At 41.6% G+C, this 24,767-nt stretch overlaps 2 protein-coding genes across 2 annotated transcripts; both read left to right on the top strand.

Moving 5' to 3' along the window:
• Window positions 1-7,372: 7,372 nt before the first annotated feature.
• On the top strand, window positions 7,373-8,825 carry LOC108270722 (uncharacterized). Its single transcript, XM_017477578.3, has 3 exons — window positions 7,373-7,487; window positions 7,597-7,752; window positions 8,130-8,825. The coding sequence occupies exons 1-3, from the start codon at window positions 7,379-7,381 to the stop codon at window positions 8,513-8,515; spliced, it is 651 nt and encodes a 216-aa protein (XP_017333067.2). The 5' UTR covers window positions 7,373-7,378; the 3' UTR covers window positions 8,516-8,825.
• Window positions 8,826-20,130: 11,305 nt separating this feature from the next.
• Window positions 20,131-21,698, top strand: gbp (glycogen synthase kinase binding protein). Its single transcript, XM_017477605.3, has one exon. It carries the CDS (start codon window positions 20,240-20,242, stop codon window positions 20,759-20,761), a length of 522 nt encoding a protein of 173 aa, XP_017333094.1. The 5' UTR covers window positions 20,131-20,239; the 3' UTR covers window positions 20,762-21,698.
• The last annotated feature ends 3,069 nt before the right edge of the window (window positions 21,699-24,767 follow it).

The following is a 24,767-nucleotide window of genomic DNA, read 5'->3' as shown; positions in this document are numbered from 1 at the left end:
GATGTATGCTTTGGATCACTGTCCTGCTGGAAGATCCAACCACAGCCCTTTTTAAGCTTTAAGCAGTCAGGTTTTCATTTAATATCTGTTGATATTTTATGGAGTCCATGAAAAACAGCCCCCAAACATTAAAGAGACACCACCATAATTAACTATGTGTTACCAAAAAGCTCTGTTTTGGTTTCATCTGACCATAGGACCAGTAGTATCTGGCAAACTGAACACGCTTGAGTTTGTTTTTGGATGAGAGTAGAGGCTTTTTTCTTGAAACCCTTCCGAACAACTTGGGGTGATGTAGGTGACTTCAGATTGTAGTTTTGGAGACTTTCTGACCCCAAGATGCAACTAACTTTTGCTATTCTCCAGCTGTGATCCTTTGAGATTTTTTGACCACTCAAACCATTCTCTTCACAGTGTGTTGAGACAGTATAGACTTATGACCAATTCAAGGTTGATTCATAACATTTCCAGTTGACTGAAACTTCTTAATTATTGTCCTGATGGTGGAAATAGGCATTTTCAATTCTTTTGCTATTTTCTTATAGCCACTTCCCATTTTGTGAAGCTCAACAACCTTTTGCTGCACATCACAGCTATATTCCTTGCTCTAACCCATTGTTAAGAATGACTAAGGAAATTTAGCCTATGTGTTACCTGACCTTTATACCCCTATGAAACAGGAAGTCATGGTTGAACAATTTCCTGCTCCTAGTCACCCAGGTGTATTAAACAAATGCAAAATTTCAATGGGAATATACTTCAAAAATATTTTTCTCATATGAATTCATAGGGGTGCCAATAATTGTGGTAACACAATTTTTTTTTTCTTTTTATAAACCTGTATATTGTTTGCAACTGTTTGATATCCATGAGAGCAGAGAATTTTTGTGAATTTATTTAACAAATGATGATCAAAAGCTTAAACAGTAAAGACAATTTTTCACAGCATTCTTTGCTCATATTTACCAAGGGTGCCAATATTAGTGTAGGGCACTGTATATACACATACATATATGCATTTATGTATACATACATACATACATACATACAGTACTGTGCAAAAGTTTTAGACACATGCGAAGAAATGCTGTAGAGCAAAGATGCCTTCAAAATAATGAAATTAATTGTTTCTACATTTGCAAAAATACCTTAAAGAGCAGTAAACAGTAATAAATAAAACAAAGTCAATATTCGGTGTGACTAAAAGATAAACATAATCTCCGGTACAAGTTTTATAAGGAAATGAGCTGTAAGTTTTATTGAGCATCTTGCAGAACCACCCATGGTTCTTTTGGAGATTTTGACTGTCGGACTTGCTTCTTATTTTTGCAGCAAAACCCAGAAGCCTTCATTGTGTTTATTATCTGAAAAGTGTCTCTAAAATAAAATAAAATAAAAAAAATATATAATAAAGTTTGTACTAAAAAAACAAGGTGCTTATATATATATATATATATATATATATATATATATATATATATATATATATATATATATATATATATAAATTGTCGCGACGGACCGACAGCCGGCGCGCAGGAGAAGAAAGAAGCCCTCTCCCCGAGCTAACTCCCTACACTGGTGGAGGATGCAGGCATAGGAGCACAGACTCGCCTGCAACGAGCACAAAAAAAAAAAAAAAAAAAAAAAAAAAAAGGGGACCCTGAGAGAGAAAGAAAAGAGAGAGAGAGAGAAAAAAAAAAGGCGAAGACAACCATGGATCCCACACTGAAGCACCTGCTGGAGGCCAGCCTCCAGCAGCAAGCAGTGACCCAGCAGCTCGCCGAGAGCCTTCAGGTCGCCACCCAGGCGCTGATTGACCTGAGGACGGAGACCCCCGCAGCCACCGTGCCCTTCCCCAGCCCGGGCCGCGAGATCCACTACCTGCTTCCCCCCCTCGGCCCCGAAGAAGATCTTGAGGCGTACTTTGAGACCTTCGAGGGTATTGCCCGCCGGGAAGGATGGGATCGCGACGACTGGCCTCGCGCCCTTGGCCCCCTGCTCACGGGAGAGGCGCGGACAGCCTACTACGCCCTCGAGCCAGAGGAGGCTGCCGACTACGCCGCCATGAAGGAGGGGGTCCTGGCATGATGTGGGCGAACCCCCTACCAGGCGGTGACAGACTTCCATCGCTGGACTTACCGACCGGGGGCCCGTCCACGCGGCCAGCTGAACACCCTCCTCCGGATCACCAAGAGATGGCTCCGGCCGGATCAGCATACCGCCGCGGAGGTGACAGAAAAAGTGTTGGTCAACCGCTTTCTGAGGGCGCTACCCCGGACAGAGCGCCAGGCAGTGGGGGCACAAGCCCCGACCACACCCCAGGAGCTCCTGACAGCCCTCGAACGAACCATGGCCACCCTGGAGCTCGGCCAAGGTGAGCAGCCGCCCCTCGACCGACGCCGCGGTGCCCCTGGCCCCCGGCCCGACCGCCAGTCCCGTCCCCGCGCCTGGAGGGCTCGCCAGAGGTCGCCCATTCCTGGAACCCCCCCAGACGAGCCCATGCCTACGGAGCCGGAGAGGGAACCTGCCCGGCCGCTTTCAAAGCCATGGCTGGCAGGCTGCGCCCTCCACCTACAACAGCCGCCGCAGGCCCCGTCCCTGACGGTGTGGGTCAAGGGGAACCCGGTAACCGCCCTGTTGGACACCGGGAGCATGGTGACCCTCGCCCGGCCCTCCATCCTACCCAAGGGACGTCGCCCGGGGGGAGTCCTCACTGTAACCTGCGTCCATGGGGGCACCCGGGAACTTCCCGCAGCTGAGGTCCAGATCCGGGGCGAAGCCGGGGCCTGGCCCCTCCAGGTGGGCCTGATCCCCGAGCTCCCGGTGCCCCTGCTCCTTGGGAGGGACTGGCCCGGATTCCCGATGGAACCGACAGCCGAGCCCTCGAGACCGCAGCGACGCACGAAGAGGAGCCGGGCCAGGCAGGCCTACCTGGCCCAGGACAGCGGAGAGACCTCCACGGAAGGTAAGACCCCCCAACCCACTAACCCTCTGTGGTCTGTCTTTTCCCAGGTGAACCGGGAGGGGAAGTTCAGACGGGAGCAGAAGGAGGACGACCGTCTGAAGCACTGCTGGGCCCAGGTGCGACTGATAGAGGGGGTCGACCAGAGTCCCGACCTGAGACTCCCCACTTCGTACTTCCTCGTCCGGAACGGGCTCCTCTACCAACGGGCCTGCCACCGCGGGGAGCAGGTGGACCTACTGGTGGTGCCCAAACCCAGGACACCCACCGTCATGTATCTGGCCCATACACATCCACTCGGCGGCCACCTGGGGCCACGAAACTCCCAGTAGTGTCGGCGTACGCAACCCGGGACTCGGACCATGAAAAGCGTACCTTGGTCGGGTTAGGGGAGGACCTCACCCCCGCCCAGAGACAGGAGCTCACTGAGCTGATCTTCCAGTTCTCGGATGTGTTCTCGGCCTCCCCGGGGATGACCCAGCTGGTCCAGCACGAGATCAAAACTCCCCCCTGCGTAGTGGTGAGACAACAGCCCTACCGTGTCCCAGAGGCCCGACGCAAAGCCATTGAGGAGGAAATCAGTCGGATGCTACGGGACCACGTCATAGAGGAGTCCAGCAGCCCCTGGTCCAGCCCCATCGTCGTCGTGCCAAAGCCGGACGGGAGCATGCGGCTGTGCAACGACTTCCGGAGACTGAACCAGGTGTCCGAGTTCAACAGCTACCCCCTCCCCAGAGTGGACGACCTCGTCGAAAGGCTGGGGAGGGCCCGGTTCATTTCCACCTTGGACCTGACCAAGGGCTACTGGCAAGTTGCGCTGGTGCCGGAGGCCAGACCCAAAACGGACTTCAGCATGGCCACCGGCCACTGGAAGTACCGGGTCCTCCCCTTTGGGCTACACGGGGCACCCGCCACGTTCCAGCGGTTGATGGACATCCTCCTGCGGCCCCACCGCACGTTTGCCGCTGCCTACCTGGACGACGTAGTCATCCACTCCTCCACATGGGCCGACCACCTGTTTCATCTTAGGGAGGTCCTGAAGGCGCTCCGGGAGGCCGGCCTGACGGCCAACCCCAAGAAGTGCCACCTAGGGCTGACTGAGGCCCAGTACCTGGGGTACCACATCAGCCGGGGAATGCTGAAACCACAGGCGAAGAAAATCGAGGCTGTAAAGGACTACCCTCGTCCCACTTCAAAGAAACCGGTACGGGCCTTCTTGGGGTTGGCGGGGTACTACCGGAGGTTTGTGCCTAACTTCTCTGCTGTAGCTTCCCCCCTCTCAGATCTCACCAAGAAGGGCCAACCAGACCGGGTCAGGTGGTCAGCCGACGCAGAGAGGGCCTTCCAGGCCCTGAAAGGGGCCCTCACCAGCGCGCCGGTACTGCGTAATCCGGACTTCAACCTCCCATTAACAGTGCACACTGATGCGTCCGAGACCGGGCTTGGCGCCGTCCTCTCGCAAACCTTCGACGGGGAAGAACACCCGGTCCTCTACATCAGCCGGAAGTTATCCTCTGCGGAGAAGAAATACGCAGCCGTCGAGCGAGAGGCCCTGGCGATAAAGTGGGCCATCGAGGAGCTGCGGTACTACCTGGCTGGCCGGCACTTCGTCCTCGTAACTGACCACGCCCCCCTGCAGTGGATGGCCAAAGCCAAGGACACAAACGCCCAGGTAACACACTGGTTTCTCGCCTTGCAAGATTTCTCGTTCCAGGTTAAGCACCGGGCGGGGGCCCAGCATGGCAACGCAGATGGGCTCTCTCGACGAGACGCGCTCTGGGCCCACCACCGAGCGGCAGTAGGCTCGGAGCTGAGGGGGGGGGGTACTGTCGCGACGGACCGACAGCCGGCGCGCAGGAGAAGAAAGGCGCTCCTTCCCCAACTGCCGCACCGGCACGAAGCGGACAGCCTCGTGCCAAACACACCAACAACCGGAAGGACCGTCACGGTGGGGCGGGACCGCTGACGCTACGCCGGCCGGCGATTGGGGAGACAGGCGGGAAAAGTCCACCAATCAGGCGACAGAGGAGGAGGATAAAAGGGCGCGCTTCCGGCCATACAGCGAGAGGAAGACCGACGGTGAAGAGACGGAATCCGTGCGTGCTCTTCAGCGGCCTACAGACGCGCCCACGCGGAGTACAACGGTAACCTTGACTCACGCCGACCACTAACCTCTCTCTCTCTCTCTCTCTCTCTCTCCCCTCTTCTCCCCGAAGGTGTGAGCACGGACGAGACCACCGGGCGGTGAAAACGCACGCTCCGGTGGATGACGGCACGGGAGACCCACGCCCTCGCCTCGGGAACCCCGACACCCTCAAGAAGGTCACGCGACAGCCACACCCCCACGAACCCCCACGCACTAACACACACACGCCCCCCTCACGTCAGACACTTCGCACTAAGCTAAAAATAAACCCCCCCTGATCACTGAAATCTGTCTCTTGTGGGTCTGTGCTCTGCCCTCTCCACGAGCTAACTCCCTACAATATATATATATATATATATATATATATATATATATATATATATATATATATATATATATATATATATATATATATGAGTGCTGGAAAATAAGGGTGGCCACAAAAAATATTGAGACTTTGGGCCCAGTTTGGACATTTTCACTTAGGGGTGTACTCACTTTTGTTGCCAGCAGTTTACACATTAATGGCTGTGTGTTGAGTTATTTTGAGGGGACAGCAAATTTACACTGTTACACAAACTGTACATTCACTACTTTACATTGCAGCAAAGTGTCATTTCTTCAGTGTTGTCACATGAAAAGATATAATCAAATATTTACAAAAATGTGAGGCGTGTACTCACTTTTCTGAGATACTGTGTGTGTGTATATATATATATATATATATATATATATATATATATATATATATATATATATATATATATATACATTTACATAAATCCATTTACTGTAGCACTGTAGTAACTCCATATGATTTTAAACCAGAAACTAACATTCATAATCTTACATGTCTGCATGAAGACCCATGCTTTATGCAAATGAAAAAGTTATGGTGAATAGAGATTTATGGTGCAACACAGTATTTTAGATGCTAGGTTTTGCTGGCTCATATCCAGCAATGAGATATGAGAAATGAGAAATCCAGTCAATGAGAAAGAAAGGTCTTGCACGTGTAAAACGCTTAAAGGAAACCCAGACACACTGAGTTGCCAGATTAGGGAGTGATTGAAGAGTGTGTTTCATGAGTTTACGACTGGTGTACTGCTTCAGGCAGTACATAACCTCATTGGTTGTTTGAGCTGTATGCAAAGGATGTAGGCTTGGCTTTAAACAACACACTCTTTCAAACTATTGGCTTTTCTGTGACGGCACGTGGTGTTAAAAGAAGACCTTAGTTGGCACTAATGTTGACTTTAGACTCTCTCTGGAACGTCCTTGAAGTTATGTAATGTAGGGCCGTGAAGGTTTCATTGAGTGTTCTTATTTAAAGTCACATCTATTTGGAGTTTAAAGAAAAAACAATGCAAATGCTCATAATTGCTGACATGACATTTTTTTTTAATTAAGGTGTGGCAAGGAATCAATATATTAAGACCAAGTTACTTGAGAACTAGCTATTGATCATGAAATTCTTAACTTGTGGCAACTATTGTTTATTTTATTTTATTTTTTTTATGAGTTAATGTGGTACAATAGGCAGCGTTGCCTTCTCACAACTCCAGGGTCTTTGGTTCAGTTCTGAGCTCTGGACTTTTATGGCCACAGAAACCTAATTGGGAATGTGATTGATAATATTACACTTTACTTTTAATGCTGAGATTTAAACAGTGTATATTGGGTACCCAACAAAGCATTTTGGTGTGAAGTAGACAGGTTTGCTGATTCAGTTGCTGCATTTACATGGACAACAATTAAGAAACTACCATGTAAACACCAACCTTAATGTAATTAAGGTCATAATCTAAGTAAGCTCTAATCTAATTAAAACAGGTGGAGTACTCCTGTTTTAGTCAGATTATGGACGTGTATTACAGACATGTAAACACCTTAATCACATTATGAACGTCATGTGAGAGTTTTCACCACATTTTGCGACAGGACACGATCACACACGGCAGTTCTCAAGATTTTACGGCTAACAAGAGAGCATGGCTACAAGCAAGAAGGCACATTTTTGGTCCGAGCAGGAAACGATGGTAATGTTAGGTATTCTGAAAGAAATGGATATTATGAAGTGCCTTGATGGCTGTAAGAACAGGAATGGTGACAAAAGAGTTGCAGACAGAATGGGAGAGGAAGGTTACGTACGTTCGGCTGAACAAGTGCGCACCCGATGGAAAAACCTAAAAACTAGCTACTATCGGGCAAAAAAACAGAATAACACCAGGGGTTCTAATCCTTCATCTTTCCCGTATTTTGAAAGTATGCATGACATACTCGGTAATCGACCTTTGTCCAACATTTCCGAGAGTGGAGTGGACATTGGGTTTGACGAGGACGAGGATGCACCGGAACACCCGAATTCAGTGGACGGTAAGTATGTTTGAGCGGGTTGTATTTGTTTTTCTGCTATTAGCTAACTATTAGGTTACAGTAAATAGTCTATACATTGCTAATTTTATGTATTTACTTCGCCATATAGAGAGTGTCGTTGGGGATGAAGTGAGTTCTCTAGCTCGCCAGGAGGAAATGAACGAGTATGCAGATGAAGATACCTCATCATCAGGTGATACGTCTGATACTCAAGAAGAAAGCTTTTCAGCCACAGCACCAGATGTCGACCCACCCAGGATACAAGGTGACATGTAAATGCAATTTCAGTTAAATAGGGGCTATGTATATGTATAAGACAACTCTCTGGAGGCATGTATTAGTTTGACTCATCAGGTTCAGTAGTTGTTACATAAGCTAGCTACTGTATGCTGCACATATTTGTCCCAACATTTAAAATATGCATAATGTAGAAAATGGAAACACTTTTAATATATATATATATATATATATATATATATATATATATATATATATATATATATATATATATATATATATTAAAATAATAATATAATAATATATATATATTTTTCAAGACTTTTAGCAATGTTATTGCTATCAAAGCCTGTCACTTCAACTGATGTTTCTATTTTTTTTTTTTTATGGAAACATATTGTGTAGGTTACTCTCAAACAAAGAAGAAAGCGAGAGGCACTGTGATCTCTCAGCATCAGCAGTTAATCATGCAGATGATGAGGCAACAAAATGAATGGTTTCAAAACCAAATCCAGCAATCCGAGCAAAAAGAGGAGAGACTCCTTAGTGCTTTAATTGAGAGCAATGTCCGTTCCACCAAGCGCCTGATATCAGTACTTGAGGGATTCCAAAGCACCCAGCCACAGCCAATGTTTGCACCTCCTTCGCTGCACCCCCAACACTTTCAATATTGTTATCACACACAGCCATCTAACTCTCCCATGCATGGTTCTACTGTGTCAAATACAGCCACTGCTGAACATGGGTCAGAAGAAGCAAATAACAATGCTCAATCGTACACTCACCTGTGAGCAGCCTGCCATTAGGTTAGCAGACAACCTGCTTATGTAAAATAGTTTGTGAATGCCTGTATTGGCTTGAGTTTAGATATGTTTGCCTACCTCATATTTGCCTGTGTTACAGGAAAGAATGTGCCTTGTCTTTTGTTATATAAAATTGCTTAGTAAGTGAAACTTACACCCTGGATGAGGTTGAAATGTTTTTTTTATTTAAACCTCTATTTTTTGTAAAGTAATATTTAACATAAGTGAGCAGAACTTGAAGAGGTCCCTTTTTCATTGTCCTTTTTGTTGTCCTTTTTTACACTTCAAACCTGTATGCACTGGAATTAAAGCATATAAAACCCAACATAAATGGTGATTCTTTCTGTGATTAAAGAGTAACACAAAGTACTTAAAGAAATGGTCTAGTTCACATTAAAGTAAAATGTGCAGCACTTCTTCATAAAATAAGTTCTTGAATGCAGTTAACATCAGAGACTGGAGATAATAACATTGAACAAATACTAAGAAGTGTGACTTTCCAAGCTCCTCAAAGCAAGCAAATATGCTGGAAGTTAACCACTTGTGCCTAATGTATACTCCTTCGAAGGGGAAAGGTTGCTGCCATGTATGCTGATAATGCATCTCTCATGACATGAGCATCTGCGCTGGGAGTGTGTTTCTGTGGTGCACTTTGGGGCTGGTGTAATACTCTCTCCATAACTGTTGCCTCCTCCAACCAGCATTGGGGGACCTTCTCCTTTTCTCGTTCACAAAAATTGTGCAGTGCACAACATGTTGTAATCATGCAAGGTGAGAAAGTGAAGTGAAAATCACTGCATTTCAAGAACACCCTCCACCTAGCCTTCATTCTCCCAAAAGCAATCTCCACTGTTGTTCTTGCTGAGCTGAGGTGAACATTGAGCGACTCTTGTTCAGGTGTTAGGCCTCGAGACTGTGGGTAACACTTCATCAGCCAGTCCATGAGTGGATAAGCTGGATCTCCAAGGAGAAAGAAACGCACAGGTTTCCCCTGAATCATCCTCACTCCCTAAAGGTCATAAAACAACACAAAGTTATTGATGTTAGTTAATGTTACCAGCCAAGACCATGGCAAAACTGTTTACCCTGGGGAATAGATGGGCCTTTTTGCATAGCTGTGATTTCTGCAGTACATTGGCATCATGCGCGCTCCCAGGAAATTGGCAATTGTCACTCCAAAAGCTAGATAAAATAGAAAAAAGTAACATCAGCATTACAGAAGTATAGCTGAGTTTATTGGTCATATTAGCAGATAAACAACTTAGGCTCTAGTGTTTTGCATACGATATATAGGTTTGAGAGAAAGGTACATATCTAAGTGAAAATCACTTATATTTTAAAGTAAATAAAAAATGTGTATTGTGCTTGTTACAGACAAGTCATAAAACACTTCACAGGGGAGATAAATACTTAAAATGGAACCTATGATAGGACAGATACCAGTAAAAACAATTGATCAAACAACAAATACATAATACGCGCTATATACAATAAAGGCAAGATTCATGTGGGCTAATACAGGGAAATAAACGTATTCTTGGCTAATTACCAATATTGGTCATCCACGACTGCCTGAAGCACGTATGAGGGCCATCCTTTACGATTAACAAAGTCCATATATCCATCTTTTGGCGGAAGTATGGGAATGTGCGTCCCATCAACGCATCCGATTATCTGTGGTATGTGATGTTCCTTTTCGAAGCGGTGGGTAATTGCATTTGCCTCCTCCAGACTAGGAACCTTGATTAGATTTTTTGCATAGGATACCATTTCTTTGCAAAACATGTACACAAACTTCTTGACCGTGCATTTGTGCACACCAAATTAATTAGCTATTACTCGGTATTCCCCGCAGCTACCGAGTCGGTACAAGACCACTGTCACCCGCATCTCCAAGGGCACAGGTGCACGTACAGTGACTTCCTGGGGACTCATGACACCCTCCATCACGGAACATAATTTTACAAATGATTTCCACGACGTGAAAATTTTCTTTCCATTCGGCGTCATCAAATTCCATTAAAACAACTCTCTCCCACCAGTCCTTATTTCGTACTCTCATCCAGTACCTCCGAGTTTGTCGTGGTGGCATTAATGAAATGTTGCCGAATGAAAGTACAGAGGAGGCCTGTTGCTGGAGAATTTGTAATCGCAGTCGTCTATTTGTACGTTTAGCATGACAAATGATTAACTGCTCTTGAATCTTTCGTAAAATTAAAAAATTAAACACCCCAAACTGTATACGGTACCATAATGAAGAGGAGCTGTATGTTAATATGTGACATTCTGGAGGGACGTCGGAAGGCGTGGCGCGGTGACGTAATGACGTGGGCTCTTAATCTAATTATGATCTATAACATGTAAAACGGGAAGATGACAGGAGTATTCTAAAAGCGACCCATGTACACACCTTAATCACATTATTATCTTACTCAGATTACGGTCAATAATTAGATTATAGCTGTCCATGTAAACGTAGTCAGTTAGTGTTAGATGTTGATTGCTCTCAGTTGGTGGTAAAATGCTTTCGACAAAAAGTGAACTGTAGCAATCAACAGCTGTGAGATTACACTAGTGAGGTGACATTCTGGTAATTAAACATCCTGCTCCAAAATAGCACTAAGATAAAATCAGTATCTAACTATGTATAAGATGCACTGGAGTCACTGCCTTGTAACATGGATTCACCATTAGTACCAGTCACTGTAAGCAAATTGTTAAATTGAATAGACTTTTATTTTTGCCTTTTCCCAGCAAGTAATTAACTGAATGCCACATATTACTAATGACTTCCATCCATCCATTTTCTGTACTGCTTATCCTGCACAAGGTTTTGGGGAGCCTGGAGCCTATCCCCGGGACTCCGGGCACAAGGTGGGGGATACCCTGGATGGGGTGCCAAGATTAATAATGACTTTCCACAACATATTAAATCATAGGCACGACATAATCATTTGTGCTCATGAGTTTGTGGTTCCAAAGTATTAACTTGTAGGATCAATATATTAATTAGTCTCCATACCTATATTAAAATAAATAAATAAATAAAAAAGAAGAAGAAGAAGAAGAAGGAAAATCACCTCAGTGGCTCCATACTTAAGAGCTCTCATTACTATTAGTAACAATTTTCAGTATACAAATATCTATTACTTTGAAGTTTATAGACGGAGATATACTAAATATAGCTGTGTCACACACAAACAAGAACCTATACACACTCATATCTTCATGGGAATTTTTCAATAAAATGCTTGGCATGACTGAACATTAGCTTTAGAGGAGGACTGATCTGATACGGGTATGAGTAATTTCCTCCATTTTTCTGGGAGTGGCAGATATACAATACATATTTTTCAGGTGTTAGTTCTGCAAACTAGGAGCTGCTTCCTCAACATGCTGTGACATGTTGTGACAACTGAAAAGTTCAGGAAGGAAATTCTCTCTGTACTTATTTGTCCATGATATGTCTGTACCGGTTTTTCAAGGATCATAACCGATATGCAAATATGTGGGAAATATTTGGAAATGGTGGCTTTTATATATGGAGAAAATACAGCTCAGAGAAGTCATTCCAGGTCAAAACATGGTTATCATATACTGTTATTATAAAATATACATAAGATATACCATATAGCATGTAAAAGAAAGTAACATATTAGTCAAGGGAAGTGCTTTCACATAACTGAGGCTACAAACAACAAATGTACAAAATGTACTGTTACTGTTTGTACCTGTGCTTATGTGAAATATACACACCCAAAGTAATTAGCTCTGGTTAATAAACACTGTGGCCAGTAACACATAAGAAGCATATTCAACTGTTGTCAGTATATGAACACCAAAAATAAAAAACTTTGAAGTTTTATTATACATTTAGTTAAACTGAAATGAACATTACTCAATGACCCACTTCCTAAAACATTAATGAGATTGGCATGCAACCACAATTCCAAAAAAGTTGAGACAGTGGAAAACTTTAATAAAAACAAAGAGGGGTGATTTGTAAATGTACTTTGACTTGTTTTTAAAACACAAAATGTAGAAAGACAAGGTATTTGATGTTTTACCTAATAAACTGAATAGTTTTTTATATATATATATATATATATATAAACATTAATTTTGAAATTGATGCATGTAACACGTTTAAAAAAAAAGTTGAGACGGGTTGTTATGACACAGGGGAGAGAGGCGGGAGCAGGTGCAAATCAACGTCTTTATTTTACACGTAAATCAATAAACAAGGAAAACGCGGTCTCGACAGGAAAACGAGAAACTGGATGCGAGGCAGGAAACTGAGCAGGACATGAAACCAAGACCGCTTAGCATACTAACACATTCACCCTTCACTTACTTATTAACGGATAATACTGCGCGCCGTGCACAGGGGAACGAGGGGTTTAAATAACCAACATAATCAAACTAAAATACAGACACCTGGAGTAAATTAAGAGTCTCCTGCACGCGCGCGCTCTGCAGCAGTCTTTGCACTTCGACGCCGCAGCGCCATCTGCCGGCGGGAGCGTAACACAGGGTCAATTTAGGACTAATAGCAATGTGACAAGTAGAAATAAGAAGGTGATGTGAAACAGGTGAGGCAATCATCTAATCACAGTATATAAGGAGCCTCCAAAAAAAAAAATATATATATATATATATATATATATATATATATATATATATATATATATAAACCAAAACTGGCAGAGTCCTTCGAGAGCAATGATGGGCCGAGGTCTCACCCATCTGCCACGAATGTGTCAGTGAATAATTACTTTGAGAACAACATTCCCCAAGGACAAATCTGTAGGATTTGTGGCATTTCACCTTCTACAGTGCACAATATAATTAAAAAATTCAAGGAATCCGGTCAAATCTCGGTGAGTAAAGGGCAAGGCTGAAAACCACTTCTGAATGTGCGTGATCTCTGATTCCTCATACATCACTGTCTTAGAAACCTTCATGAGTCTGTAATGGATATCCTGACGTGGGCTTGGAAATACTTTGGTAAACCTTTGTTGAGAAACACCATTCGCTGCTGCATCCTCTAATGCAAGTTAAGGCTTTACTATGCAAAGCAGAAGCCATACATCAACACTGTCCAGAAGCGCCGCCTAATTCTCTGGGCACGAAATGAGATGGACAGTAGCACAGTGGAATCGTGTTCTCTGGGCCAAAGAGGTCGACTGTCCCAACTTTTTTGGAGTGTGTTGCAGTCATCAAATTTGAAATGAGTGTACGTCTTCAAAAATAAATTAAATTCACAAAGTAAAACATCAAATAATGTATTAATGGGTTTTCAATATAGTACAGTGTATTGAATTTTCAAAGCACTTTTTTTTTTTTTTGCATTTTCTATACTGGCCCAACTTTTTCGGAATTGGGGTTGTACTTTGAAACCTATTAAATTTAAGTTACCGATCAGTCAGGCGTATGAAACTATAACAACATTTAATGATGAAGGAAATCATGATCTCTACCACCAGCACATTCACAAAATAAAAATAACAATAAGAAAAGCACAGACCCCCATTCATTTTTATTTATTAATTCATTCATTTATCATTATTACCCACTTTATTATGGCCAAGGCTGCAACAGATCTGGAGCCTATCCTGGTAACACTTGGTGCAAGGTAAACCCTTGATGAGATGGCAATCCATGGCACCATGCACACATTTTCACACCTAGGGACAATTTAGGGTAGTCAACACACATAGCTGTATGTTTTTAGACAGTGGGAGTAATTGAACTGAACTGAATTGAATCAAAGTGGAGAATGGCCAATAAGGGCTTAGTGTTAATAAGAACAGAAAAAAGATTAGTCACATGGAAAAAGTAAGTACACCCTGACATTTATCACACCTTCAAATCAATAACAGAATCAGGTGTTCAGGATTGCATGCCAGTGATTAGAACCCGTCTTGTTTATACCCCTCTCATATCTACTGTCTGGTGTTCCCTTTGCAATTGAGGTCTGTTGTCATTATGTCAGGATCTAAAGAGTCTTCAGAAAAAAAAGGAAATACATCATTCCACTGTAAGGAAAATAATCTACAGATTTTTGTAAAGTCAGTCCAACCTAAAGCTGGGACAAAAGGTGACACAATGAGCATATAGGCAAAGACCAGGCCTTTTGGAACAATGTGCTCTGGACAGACGAATCAAAGTCAAAGTTGTTTGGCCACAGTAACAGCAGACATGTTTAGTGCAGACCAAAGACAGCTTTTCAGGAGAAACACCTCATATCAACTGTGAAGCACAGTGGTGGAAATGTTATGGTTTGGGGTTCTTTCGCTGCCTTAGAGACTGGACAGCTTGCATTCATTGATTCAACTTAGAATTCTGCAACACATCAAAAAGTGCTTGAAGATAATGTGAGGCCATCTGTTTGAAAGTTGAAGTTGAACCCAAAGTGGACCTTTCAACAGGATAATCATCCAAAGCACACTTAATACTTGGTACTTAATTTTTCCACAAAAGAATATCACATCTGTTGATATTTCTGTTGAATAAATGATTGAAAAATATAATTTTCCTTGTTGTTTTGTTCAAGTATATCAGCTTCATTAATAGGCACTGTTTCAAAGATAATCAAATGTTTGCTTGTCCAAATATGTAAGAAGAAAAAAAAAAGCCAACAATTTCCATGGGGTGTAATTATTTTTTCACATGAATGTACATGTTTATGAAGTCCTGTGTAGGTCTGTGTAGTGTTATTTAGTTTGTGTAGACTCATGTAGTTCTGTGTTATTTTATGTAGCACCATGTTCCTGGAGGAACATTGTTTCAATAAGTGGCCTTATTGAAATGACAATAAGGCCACTTGACTTGAGATTTTTAAATAGGCTTAGTGAAACATTTCTTCGTCTGATGTTAAATATGTCAAATGTTTACATTTTTAAATAGCAACACAGTGTGACAAAGCACCTATGTGAAATATACCCATATAAGGCAAGAATCAATGAAGAGTGTATACAAGAGTGTCAGAGCATGCCCATTGCAAAAGGTGAGCATTTTGCATTGTACACAGTAACATCATAGGCTTCAGCACTGATAGAAAACTAAATGCTGCAAACAGATGCCCAGATGCTTTGTGTGCAGCACTAAAGGCATTAACCTGTTGCAACAGTGAAAACATAAACAGTCTGGTTTTCAGTACTGGATTAATGTATTGCTGCCCTACTTTTCCTCCTGTCACCATGTATGGTGTCCCACCCTCCAAGGTGCCAGCTGTTTGCCTGGTCTGAACCTTGAACACAACAAGTGCTTCCAAAAATAATCTGTTTACTCATATTTCGACACTGACTGTACACCCTTTGAAGCTCACTGTTCATTTGAACCCTAGTGTATTTTGCATTAGGTCAGATATGTAAAAGGGAGAGTAGAAGTATTTGGTGACATGTAACTAGTGGTAAAGCAAAGTAAGCAGGGACTGCTGAATGCAGCAATTCCTAAAGCTGTTGTGCTATTTCAACAGCCAGTGTTCTGACTGGACCAATTCCAGTAAGGGGGGCTGTCCTTGTGGTAAAAACACACGCGGACTGAGGGCACTGAGTACACTTCTAAACACGTGCTCACTCTCTCTACAACACAAACACAGCCACAGCGTGGAGTAGGAGGGGCCCAATTTCTAGGAAATCTTAACTGACTGGAACAAATGTTATCTCCCTAAAAACCCTTCCTTCATTCCTCTTCCTTTCCTCTCTCTACGTGATCCACTGCATTTAGTGTTCTAATAAAGATTTGTTTACTCCAGATCCTCAAGTGCGAGGTCACTTTTTAAAGCACACCCTCAGACTAACTAGTAAGATTATATTTCACATCAAACCTGTCTGAATATATCTACAATTAAATATAGTGTATCAAACTGCAATTGCATTAAAAGACAGGCAACATTCAGTCAACAATAAGAGTGGTTGGACATGGTTGGAATGACCATTTTATATTATTCATTATATAGTTTGTGTGTAGAAAAATAATACTGACACATACAGATGCCTGTGTATTCTCACTCTTGCATGGGGATGAGGATCTCCAAACTTCCACCACATTTCCACCAGGTTGAAAAGGGAACTATTAGATAAGTAGATGTGAAAATTTGGAAATGAGAAGCATAAAAATAATTGCAAATGTGGACAGAATTAAATACATAATATCACACACTGCTAGGAGTGAAGAAAGGAGACATAAGGAATCTAGAGAGTCTGTGATTTTTTGTTGCTGTTGTTGTTTTTGTTACAGTACTGGGCATTACAACCCACCATTATCAAAATTATTATATGTATTATTGAGTGCCTATATTTATTGAACTGAATTGGTTTAACCCAAACCTGGGTGGCATGTTACTCTGAAAGCCTGTTTTGCTAACTCACACTCATCCTCCCCTCCCCCTCACACAAACCATTCACAAGCCAAAGCACTCCATAATCACCTACGGAAGTGGTGGCTACAATTATTAGAAAAGCCTCATACTTTAGGGTTGTATGACCTTATGAACAATTTGTTCTGACCCTCTCAACAAACAATTTGTCACTTAATTATTTATCAGTGCCTTATGATCCATTTACACCATGGAGATATAGCTGGATTGCCCCACTTGGCTCATGTCCCATACAAAGTGCACAGTGCATGCATGTATCAAATTTCATTTTGAAATCAGCTGAAGCTTAATGATTAAGCAGCAAAAATTGCAATGAAGTAATAATAAAGAGAAACATGCCTGTACTTCAAGGAAAGTACTGGTGCAATAAATAATTTTTTTTTTCTCCACTTTTTGTACTTTCACTAAGTACTATATAATGAACCACTTCTTAATGTTTACTGGAGTTCCTTAAACAAGCACCATTTCTTCCCCTGAAGTACATTCAATTTCCAGTACCAGAACAATTTTTCAAAATTCTTTCCACCACTGTTGCTTGGCCACACATATGTAGGACATTACTTATAATGGCTTGCTATGTTTTGAAATAGTCTACACCTGGCACTGTGAACAGAGAATAGTAAAAACAACTTTTCTTCTTTTACACAGCGAGATGCATGTAAGAAATAAGCGAGCAAATCAGCATTCCAGTCATGGCAAATTCCTTACTGTTTGTATGATACACACTTGCTTAAGGATTATTTCCTTGGTTACTTGGCTAGTTTTGGTTTGTGCTCTTTTAATCACAATGATATCTCTTTGCTTGTATTTCCTCATTTGTAAGTCGCTTTGGATAAAAGCGTCTGCTAAATGAATAAATGTAAATCTCTGACTCAACACAGTATTTGGAAGTTCTCAAATATAAGAGCCTATGTGAAAAGGTCGAGCTGCTTCTACAGGTTTTAATCTGAGCATCTTTTCTTTTATCTATCCATCTGCTACACCCTACATTATTACATGGGGAAGGCTGACAGTTTGCCCACACACATGCCAAATAATGCACATACAATACTACCCTACTGCATTCCAAAGAGCTTTGCAATGTAAATTTCTATGCATATATATCATGAGCAGTGCTGACATCCATCCATCCATCCATTTTCTATACCACTTATCCTTCAGGGTCATGGGGAACCTGGAGCCTATCCCAGGGAACATCAGGCAGAAGGCGGGGTACACTCTGGACAGGGTGTCGATCCATCGCAGGGCACAATCACATACACATTCACACACCCATTCATATACTGCAGACTCTTTGGACATGCCAATCAGACTACCACGCATGTCTTTGGACTGGGGGAGGAAACCAGAGTACCCAGAGGAAACCCTGGAGCATGGGGAGAACATGCAAACTCTGCACACACAGGGCACAGCGGTGGGAATCGAACAGAGATGTGAGGTGAACATGCTAACAACTAAGCCACCATGCGCCCTAGCAGTGATGACATATTTCCACAATTTTCCATCATATAGTATAGATAACTTTTTATATATTTGAGCTCTAATATTAGCAGCACATATGCAGTCACCCAGACAATTCTACTGAGCCTCTATATTCATCGTCAGTGAACCAGGCTAATAGAAAGAATGACCTCAGCCTGAGAAAGAGTACACTGTGTCTTTGTTTTTCAGGAAGGACGGTACTGAGAAGCAGAACCCCCATGGCTGAGCTGATGAACAAGGCATGGTGCAACAGCACACCAACTGTTACCAGGTTGCTCCTGGGCTAAACGCCTTGTTATAAACAAGCACAATCGATTGATTCATTATCCTGTTGACATTACACATCCTCAGGTATATCTAGTTTCAGAAACCAGATGAAAACTGGAATGTCTTGAACATTCTGACTGCATACATTTCAGTCATACCACTGACTTAGCTACCACTGTAGCTCAGCGGTTAAAACATTGGCCTACTGATTGGAATAGGTTCAAATCCCAGCACTGCTGGGCCCTTGAACAAGGCCCTTAATCCTCAAATGCTCAGCTGTATAAATTAGATAAATGTAAGTCACTCTGGATAAGGGTGTCTGCCAAAAAATATTAATGTAATGTAATGCATATGAAAAGTTGTCATGTGTCTAGCAACCAAAAATTTCCAAAAAACCATCAACACATTCAGCCATATTATTCATCTGAAACATCAGGTCCTAAATGAATAGTGTTTATATCGTAAATGTGATGCTGTTTTCGATAATGCAACAAATTCTGAAAACCTGTAGTCTCGACAGTCATTTAGAACACAGTTTCAGAAAAGAAATCTCATAATGAGATAGTATTAGACAAACATAAAGAGTTAATACTGAACAGGAATTTAACGACTTTCCAGTATAAACATATGAGCATAGACTTCATGTTCATATTTTTGAATGCTGAAAATTCCATTACTGCCTTTTATATCTGAAATGAAAAAAAAATGGGTAGTGTTATTTTATAAAACTGAAAGATCTAACAGGAAATATAGTTAAATAGAAACTGAGTTGTGATAGTGTATGAGTTCAAAGGAGCCCTCTGAGAAATGTGCTCTGTTCTCCTAACAGGAAGGGGAAGTGGTGAAAGAGGTGTCGTGAGTAGTGTGAGCTGGAACACATTTTATAAGTGATTTGATCATTGATTAAAATAATCAGAATGTTTATTTTCTCTTTGTTAAAATAACATCGTGTTTTTTTTTTTTTTTAAGCTTGACTCTTTTATTGAAATATATGCATGTTCATTTCATTCAGGTTTTGATCAATAAGCTTTAGGTGGGTAAGTTGAAATCAACTTTCTGGTACCATAAATGTTTTGTTTATCTGGTTTTATCTCGAAGTGGAAAAAAACCCCAAGGAATTGGGGCAAATTAATTAAAACATTTTGATCCTACAACCCGTGTCTCTGTGTACAATGCTCCTACACCCTGCAATTTCATTTGTGTAATGCTATTTGGTTTGAAGACGTTGGGATCACCCATGGCGTCAAAGTGGGTGTTTTAATATTTGTATTTTAATTCATATTTTAACTTTACTGACCTGTATGACTTGTTCCGCCATAAATGTTCATAAAATAAACAAATAATTGAGATATATTCAATTATAATCATGGTCTGTTTAATATTAAGCTACATCTAAAATATTAAACTAGTTGTGTTCTCCCCGGGGAAATGGTACGTTCCGGCGGTTGCGTCATTCATTGTTTACAAACCAACCCTAGCGGCCGCTTTTCGCTGGGCAGCGTGGTGACTGTGGACGCCGGTGAAGCGCCGTCGGTTTATTTCGACAGAATTGTGTCCAAACGTTTAAGATTCACCTGAAAATGCCTTGTCGAAAGGAGAACTACATTTTTTTGGAGCAGTCCGTGACCGTCGATTCTAAAGAGGTGGACGCTCTTGTAACAAAAATCGGCGAAGCTCTTCAGCTGCACAACAATAGCGCTACACAGCAGACGATGTCGCGTCTCCACGGTCTGACCACCACCACCACCACCACTAGCAGCAGCAGCAGCAACAACAACAACAGCAGCAGCAGCAGCAACGGCAAGCAGAGCAACAACAGTAACACTGCCAGCGTACAGAAGAGAAATGGCTGCTGTATACGTCTCCGTAGCGGCCGAAAAGCAACCCGAGCAAGTCCATACAATATACCCGGCTCCAGCGATCAGGAATGGGACCATTTCGCAACGTGGAACCGAAAGGGACTCGACGGTACGGGTAACGAGGACAACCCCCACCAGCTACTCCAGGAACTCATCTTATCTGGGAACCTCATTAAAGAAGCGGTCAGACGACTCCAGTTTTCATCCGAGTCGCAACGCGATTTCTCTAAGCACATCGACTGACATTGTGAGGCATTATCCAGCTAGCGGACAGGAGAGTGTCGTGGTGGATTAAGTCACACTGTCTGATCTCCTCGGCTAACCTGGTTAACTGGATAACCAGCGAGTTTGTGAGCTATCACGACAATATTCATACATTTCTTTTCTGGGAGTTTATATTTTAAAAAACGAACCTTACTTAAAAAAAACAACGATGTTGGATTAAAAAAACGAAACTGTAACGTTATTTCGACTGTTAGCTATAGCGTTGTTTTTGTTTGAAACGTGACTAAACGTTCCAAGTCTGTCACTAGCACGCGCACTGAGTCTGAGTGTCTGCTTTTGATTGAAATGTAAACGGCAAGTTATTATTTGTCCTTAACTCCACACGTATTGTGTTTAACATTGTGTGTGTGTGTGGCTTTTTTCTTTTTTTCCTTTTTTTTTAATGGTATTCCTGTTTGCAGGCTAGTAGACCAAATGGTCGTTGCACCATGTTTGGGTAGCAAGTAAGAGGTTAGCATTGTGCCCTTGGCGTGCTACCTTTGTTTACAGTCTTGCTATCAGTAGCTTGGTCTGGGGATGGGCCACTGGTACTTACAAACACACTCTCCCCACAAGAAAACCCTCTTCTCACTGAACAAATAAGGTACTTCATTGTCTGTATTTGGGCTTTTCAAGCTGTTTTCTACTCCCACGTGGACCTCTCCATCAAGTCTCTCTGGAAACACAGGAACTGTTCAGTTATTTTCAAGAGAAGATCACTTTGTAATGGGAGAGGAGTGTAAGAGACGCAGAGATCTTCACATCAGACTCTGGTGCTTTGAGAATTCCTCTATGGAGTTCGTATGTGTCTCTGCTTTCTCTCTTAATGTCTGTATGCTTCGTAACGAAGTCATTTTAACAGCCCTGACTTTTTCAGGCAGTTTGGTCTATAATAAACACGGTGGATTTTTTTTCATACGGCTGCTACTTGTGTTCTATTCACTCACTGGTCCTGTACTGGCAAGCAGAAACTACACTCTGAGGGGGAAAAGGTACTAAACTGTACTTTTCAATGTCATAGGGGTGCTAACCTTAAGGGTACACCTTCACAATCAAATCCCTAGTGTTGAATTATCACCCAGGGTTTTTATTTGTCCCCAAAGGACTTAACACTGTAAACACTTATAAACACTGTAGGATGTAAATTCAACACTCTGGGTGTTAAATCAACACTGGGGACTTCCTTACTGTTCCTTACTGCTTACCTATAAAGGGGCACTGTATTTTTAAAAGATTTATTTTTTTTTAATGTAAATTTTGTGTACCTTAAAATATTTTAAGGTATACTCTATCCATGTTTCTAGGTGAAAGATACCTATTAAAGGTACAAAAGTTAAGGGTACTGCCACAGTGATAACAAAGGGTACAATTTAGTACCTTGTTTTTTTTTCCCCCTGTGTAATGATACTCTGGGGGGGGGGTGGGGGATGAGGTGATTGTTTGAAATTGTTGTAACAAACATGGGCTGTACATATTCACTGATAAGACTGTTTGTGGCAAATGCTGGTAGCTGTAGACACGTAATGTCTGTGGACTCGTTCTTCCTCTAGTTCTTGGTAATGGAAGCGTTTTCTGAAAAGTTGCCACATGTATAACAACCAGCGGTCTACACTTCCTCTATCAATCACCCTCCCCCCCTACAGCTAGTTACCGTGTATTATATTATTAGCTCAGCCTCATTTGATCTAATCTTGTCTCTCTATATTACACGTGTTAAATATTTTCTTTCCGTGTCTGCAAATGGTAAACACACCACCCTATTATTAATCATAGTAAGTATTCTAGTTTGTATTATATCTGAAATCCCCTTCCTTGATAATGGCAAAATCCTGCAGTCAGCACAGGATCCGAGATACATTTCATAAAGAGATGGTGTTAAACGTGAGCCAGGAATGAGCAGATATGATCTTTAATGGCTTGAGAGTATAAAATACATGTGTTTCATGCATATTTATGAATTTGACTGATTTCACATCTCATTTAAAGTAGTACACTGATTTGTTCTTTTACAGGTTCCTAGTAATACAAGGTTATTTGTTTCCTGAATTCGTTAAACATAACTATAATTGAGATTTTTCAATAACCAATATTTTATAACCAAGTACGGGAAAACTTGGAAATTTGAATAAATGCTTTATATACTCCATGCTGCCTGAACAGCTGCAGCAATATTTATGCCAGATTGTAAATGATTTCATAATGTTCGGTTGCTTTTTTTTTTTTTTTTTTTTTTTTTTAAATAAACTTGTTTTCTTTCCCAACTTCTAAAAACACACTTTGACAGTGCAAAGCTGCACACTGCTCTTAAATTGTAGGAAGCAACTATGAATCTACTGAAGACTTACTACCAACTCCTTATGAATAACTGAAAATGGTAGCCTGGACTTGGCACATCATACATACCTCAAGCCAAGACTTAAATCTTGGACCTACTTCCCAACATTAATTGCAAGCATATGACTATGTATTCATCGCTCTTTTAGACAAATCTAGGACAAGTTTCGAAGAATTACAGTCGATGCCTCCTAATTCAGCGTTTTGTTCTCCATTTGAAAATAGTCCCTTGGATACGATGATTTATGGTATACCATCTTGTGAATGTTTACTCCGAGTAAAAAAGGGCAGTGTACTCTCACCAAGCCAAGACCTTAAAATATGTCATGCTATAGCAGAAACCAAGTCTGCCAAAATAAAATGCACTGTACTAGAGGGACGAAAACTATTCTTTCTCAGTTGTTAGTTTGATGATGGTGGTGGAGAGCACTGTCTAATGTTAGTCTAAAAAGACCACACCCATCGGGATAGAAATGTTTCATTATAAGATAAGAATATTTTTATATTGATATGCAGTGACCAACCTTTCTAAGGGGGCACATGCACACGAAAGAATGGCCAATGTGTATTTCTGCTATTTAGTTTGTGTATTTGTTTTTAAAAAATTACAAATGTATTTATTTCTGTATTACGTTATCCATATCATCGTGATGAGTCATCAAGCAAATGTAAGTGTCTTCTTATTTCCAGTGGCTGATCATTTGAAATTTCAGATTCAGTAAACATGGTGTGGGGGAGAGCGGGGTAAGTTGTCACACTGTTCATTTCTCCAACACCAGAGGCGCTAACTCAAAAGTTAAATAGCTGTTTTGTGTGTCTTCATGTTCTGAGTTGAATTTCCTGTTCACGTGGTCACTAATCAAAGGTGAGGACAATTTTCTTATTTTTGACCTTAAAAAAAAAAAAAAAAAACGGCATTTCACATTTTATGTAATAAAACTTCAATTATAAATGTTCAAAATTCTATTTTTACAGTGAGTAGAGGACAGAATGAATTGTCCTTTGACACATTAGCTGCAATCCTATGTTAAGTTGAGATATAGTCACTATTCTGACACCAAAAATGCAAGATGCCATGTGAAACAATGTGGCCTGGTATAGAAACTGACACACAGAATTTGCTTGAAAATCATTATGATATTGTGTAATCAGCTACTGAGTTTCTGAAAATAGTGTTAAATGTTATTGTAAATTATAATATATAATTATATACTGTATAATAATAAATAAATAAATGAACACACTAAGAAAAAGCAGTTCTCCAAGGCAAGGTAAAGCAAGGAACCAGCTGAAATCTGTAAGTAGTTAGAAAGTAATTATACCTCCTATCTGTGCAAATTAATATCAACTGGGTTTGTAAATTGATAGTCTATAAAAAGGCTTTTTGTTACCAAGGTGTCACAAGAAACATCTCATGATGAAGCAAAGAGCTCTCCCAAGACCTTCACAATCTTATTGTTTCAAAACATATTGATTTAATCGGATACAGATGTATTTCAAAACTTCTGAATCTTCCAATAAGCATCATTGGGGCCATTATCCGCAAGTGGAAGCAACATCACTCCGTCATCAGCTGGCCATGCACAGGAGCTCCTCGCAAGATTTCTGACCAGGGAGTCAGAAGAATAGTCAGAAGAGTAGCCCAAGAGCC

This window comes from Ictalurus punctatus, chromosome 1, assembly GCF_001660625.3.
Source record: "Ictalurus punctatus breed USDA103 chromosome 1, Coco_2.0, whole genome shotgun sequence".
Classification (NCBI taxonomy): domain Eukaryota; kingdom Metazoa; phylum Chordata; class Actinopteri; order Siluriformes; family Ictaluridae; genus Ictalurus; species Ictalurus punctatus.
This window is presented reverse-complemented; position numbering and strand designations above follow the sequence as displayed.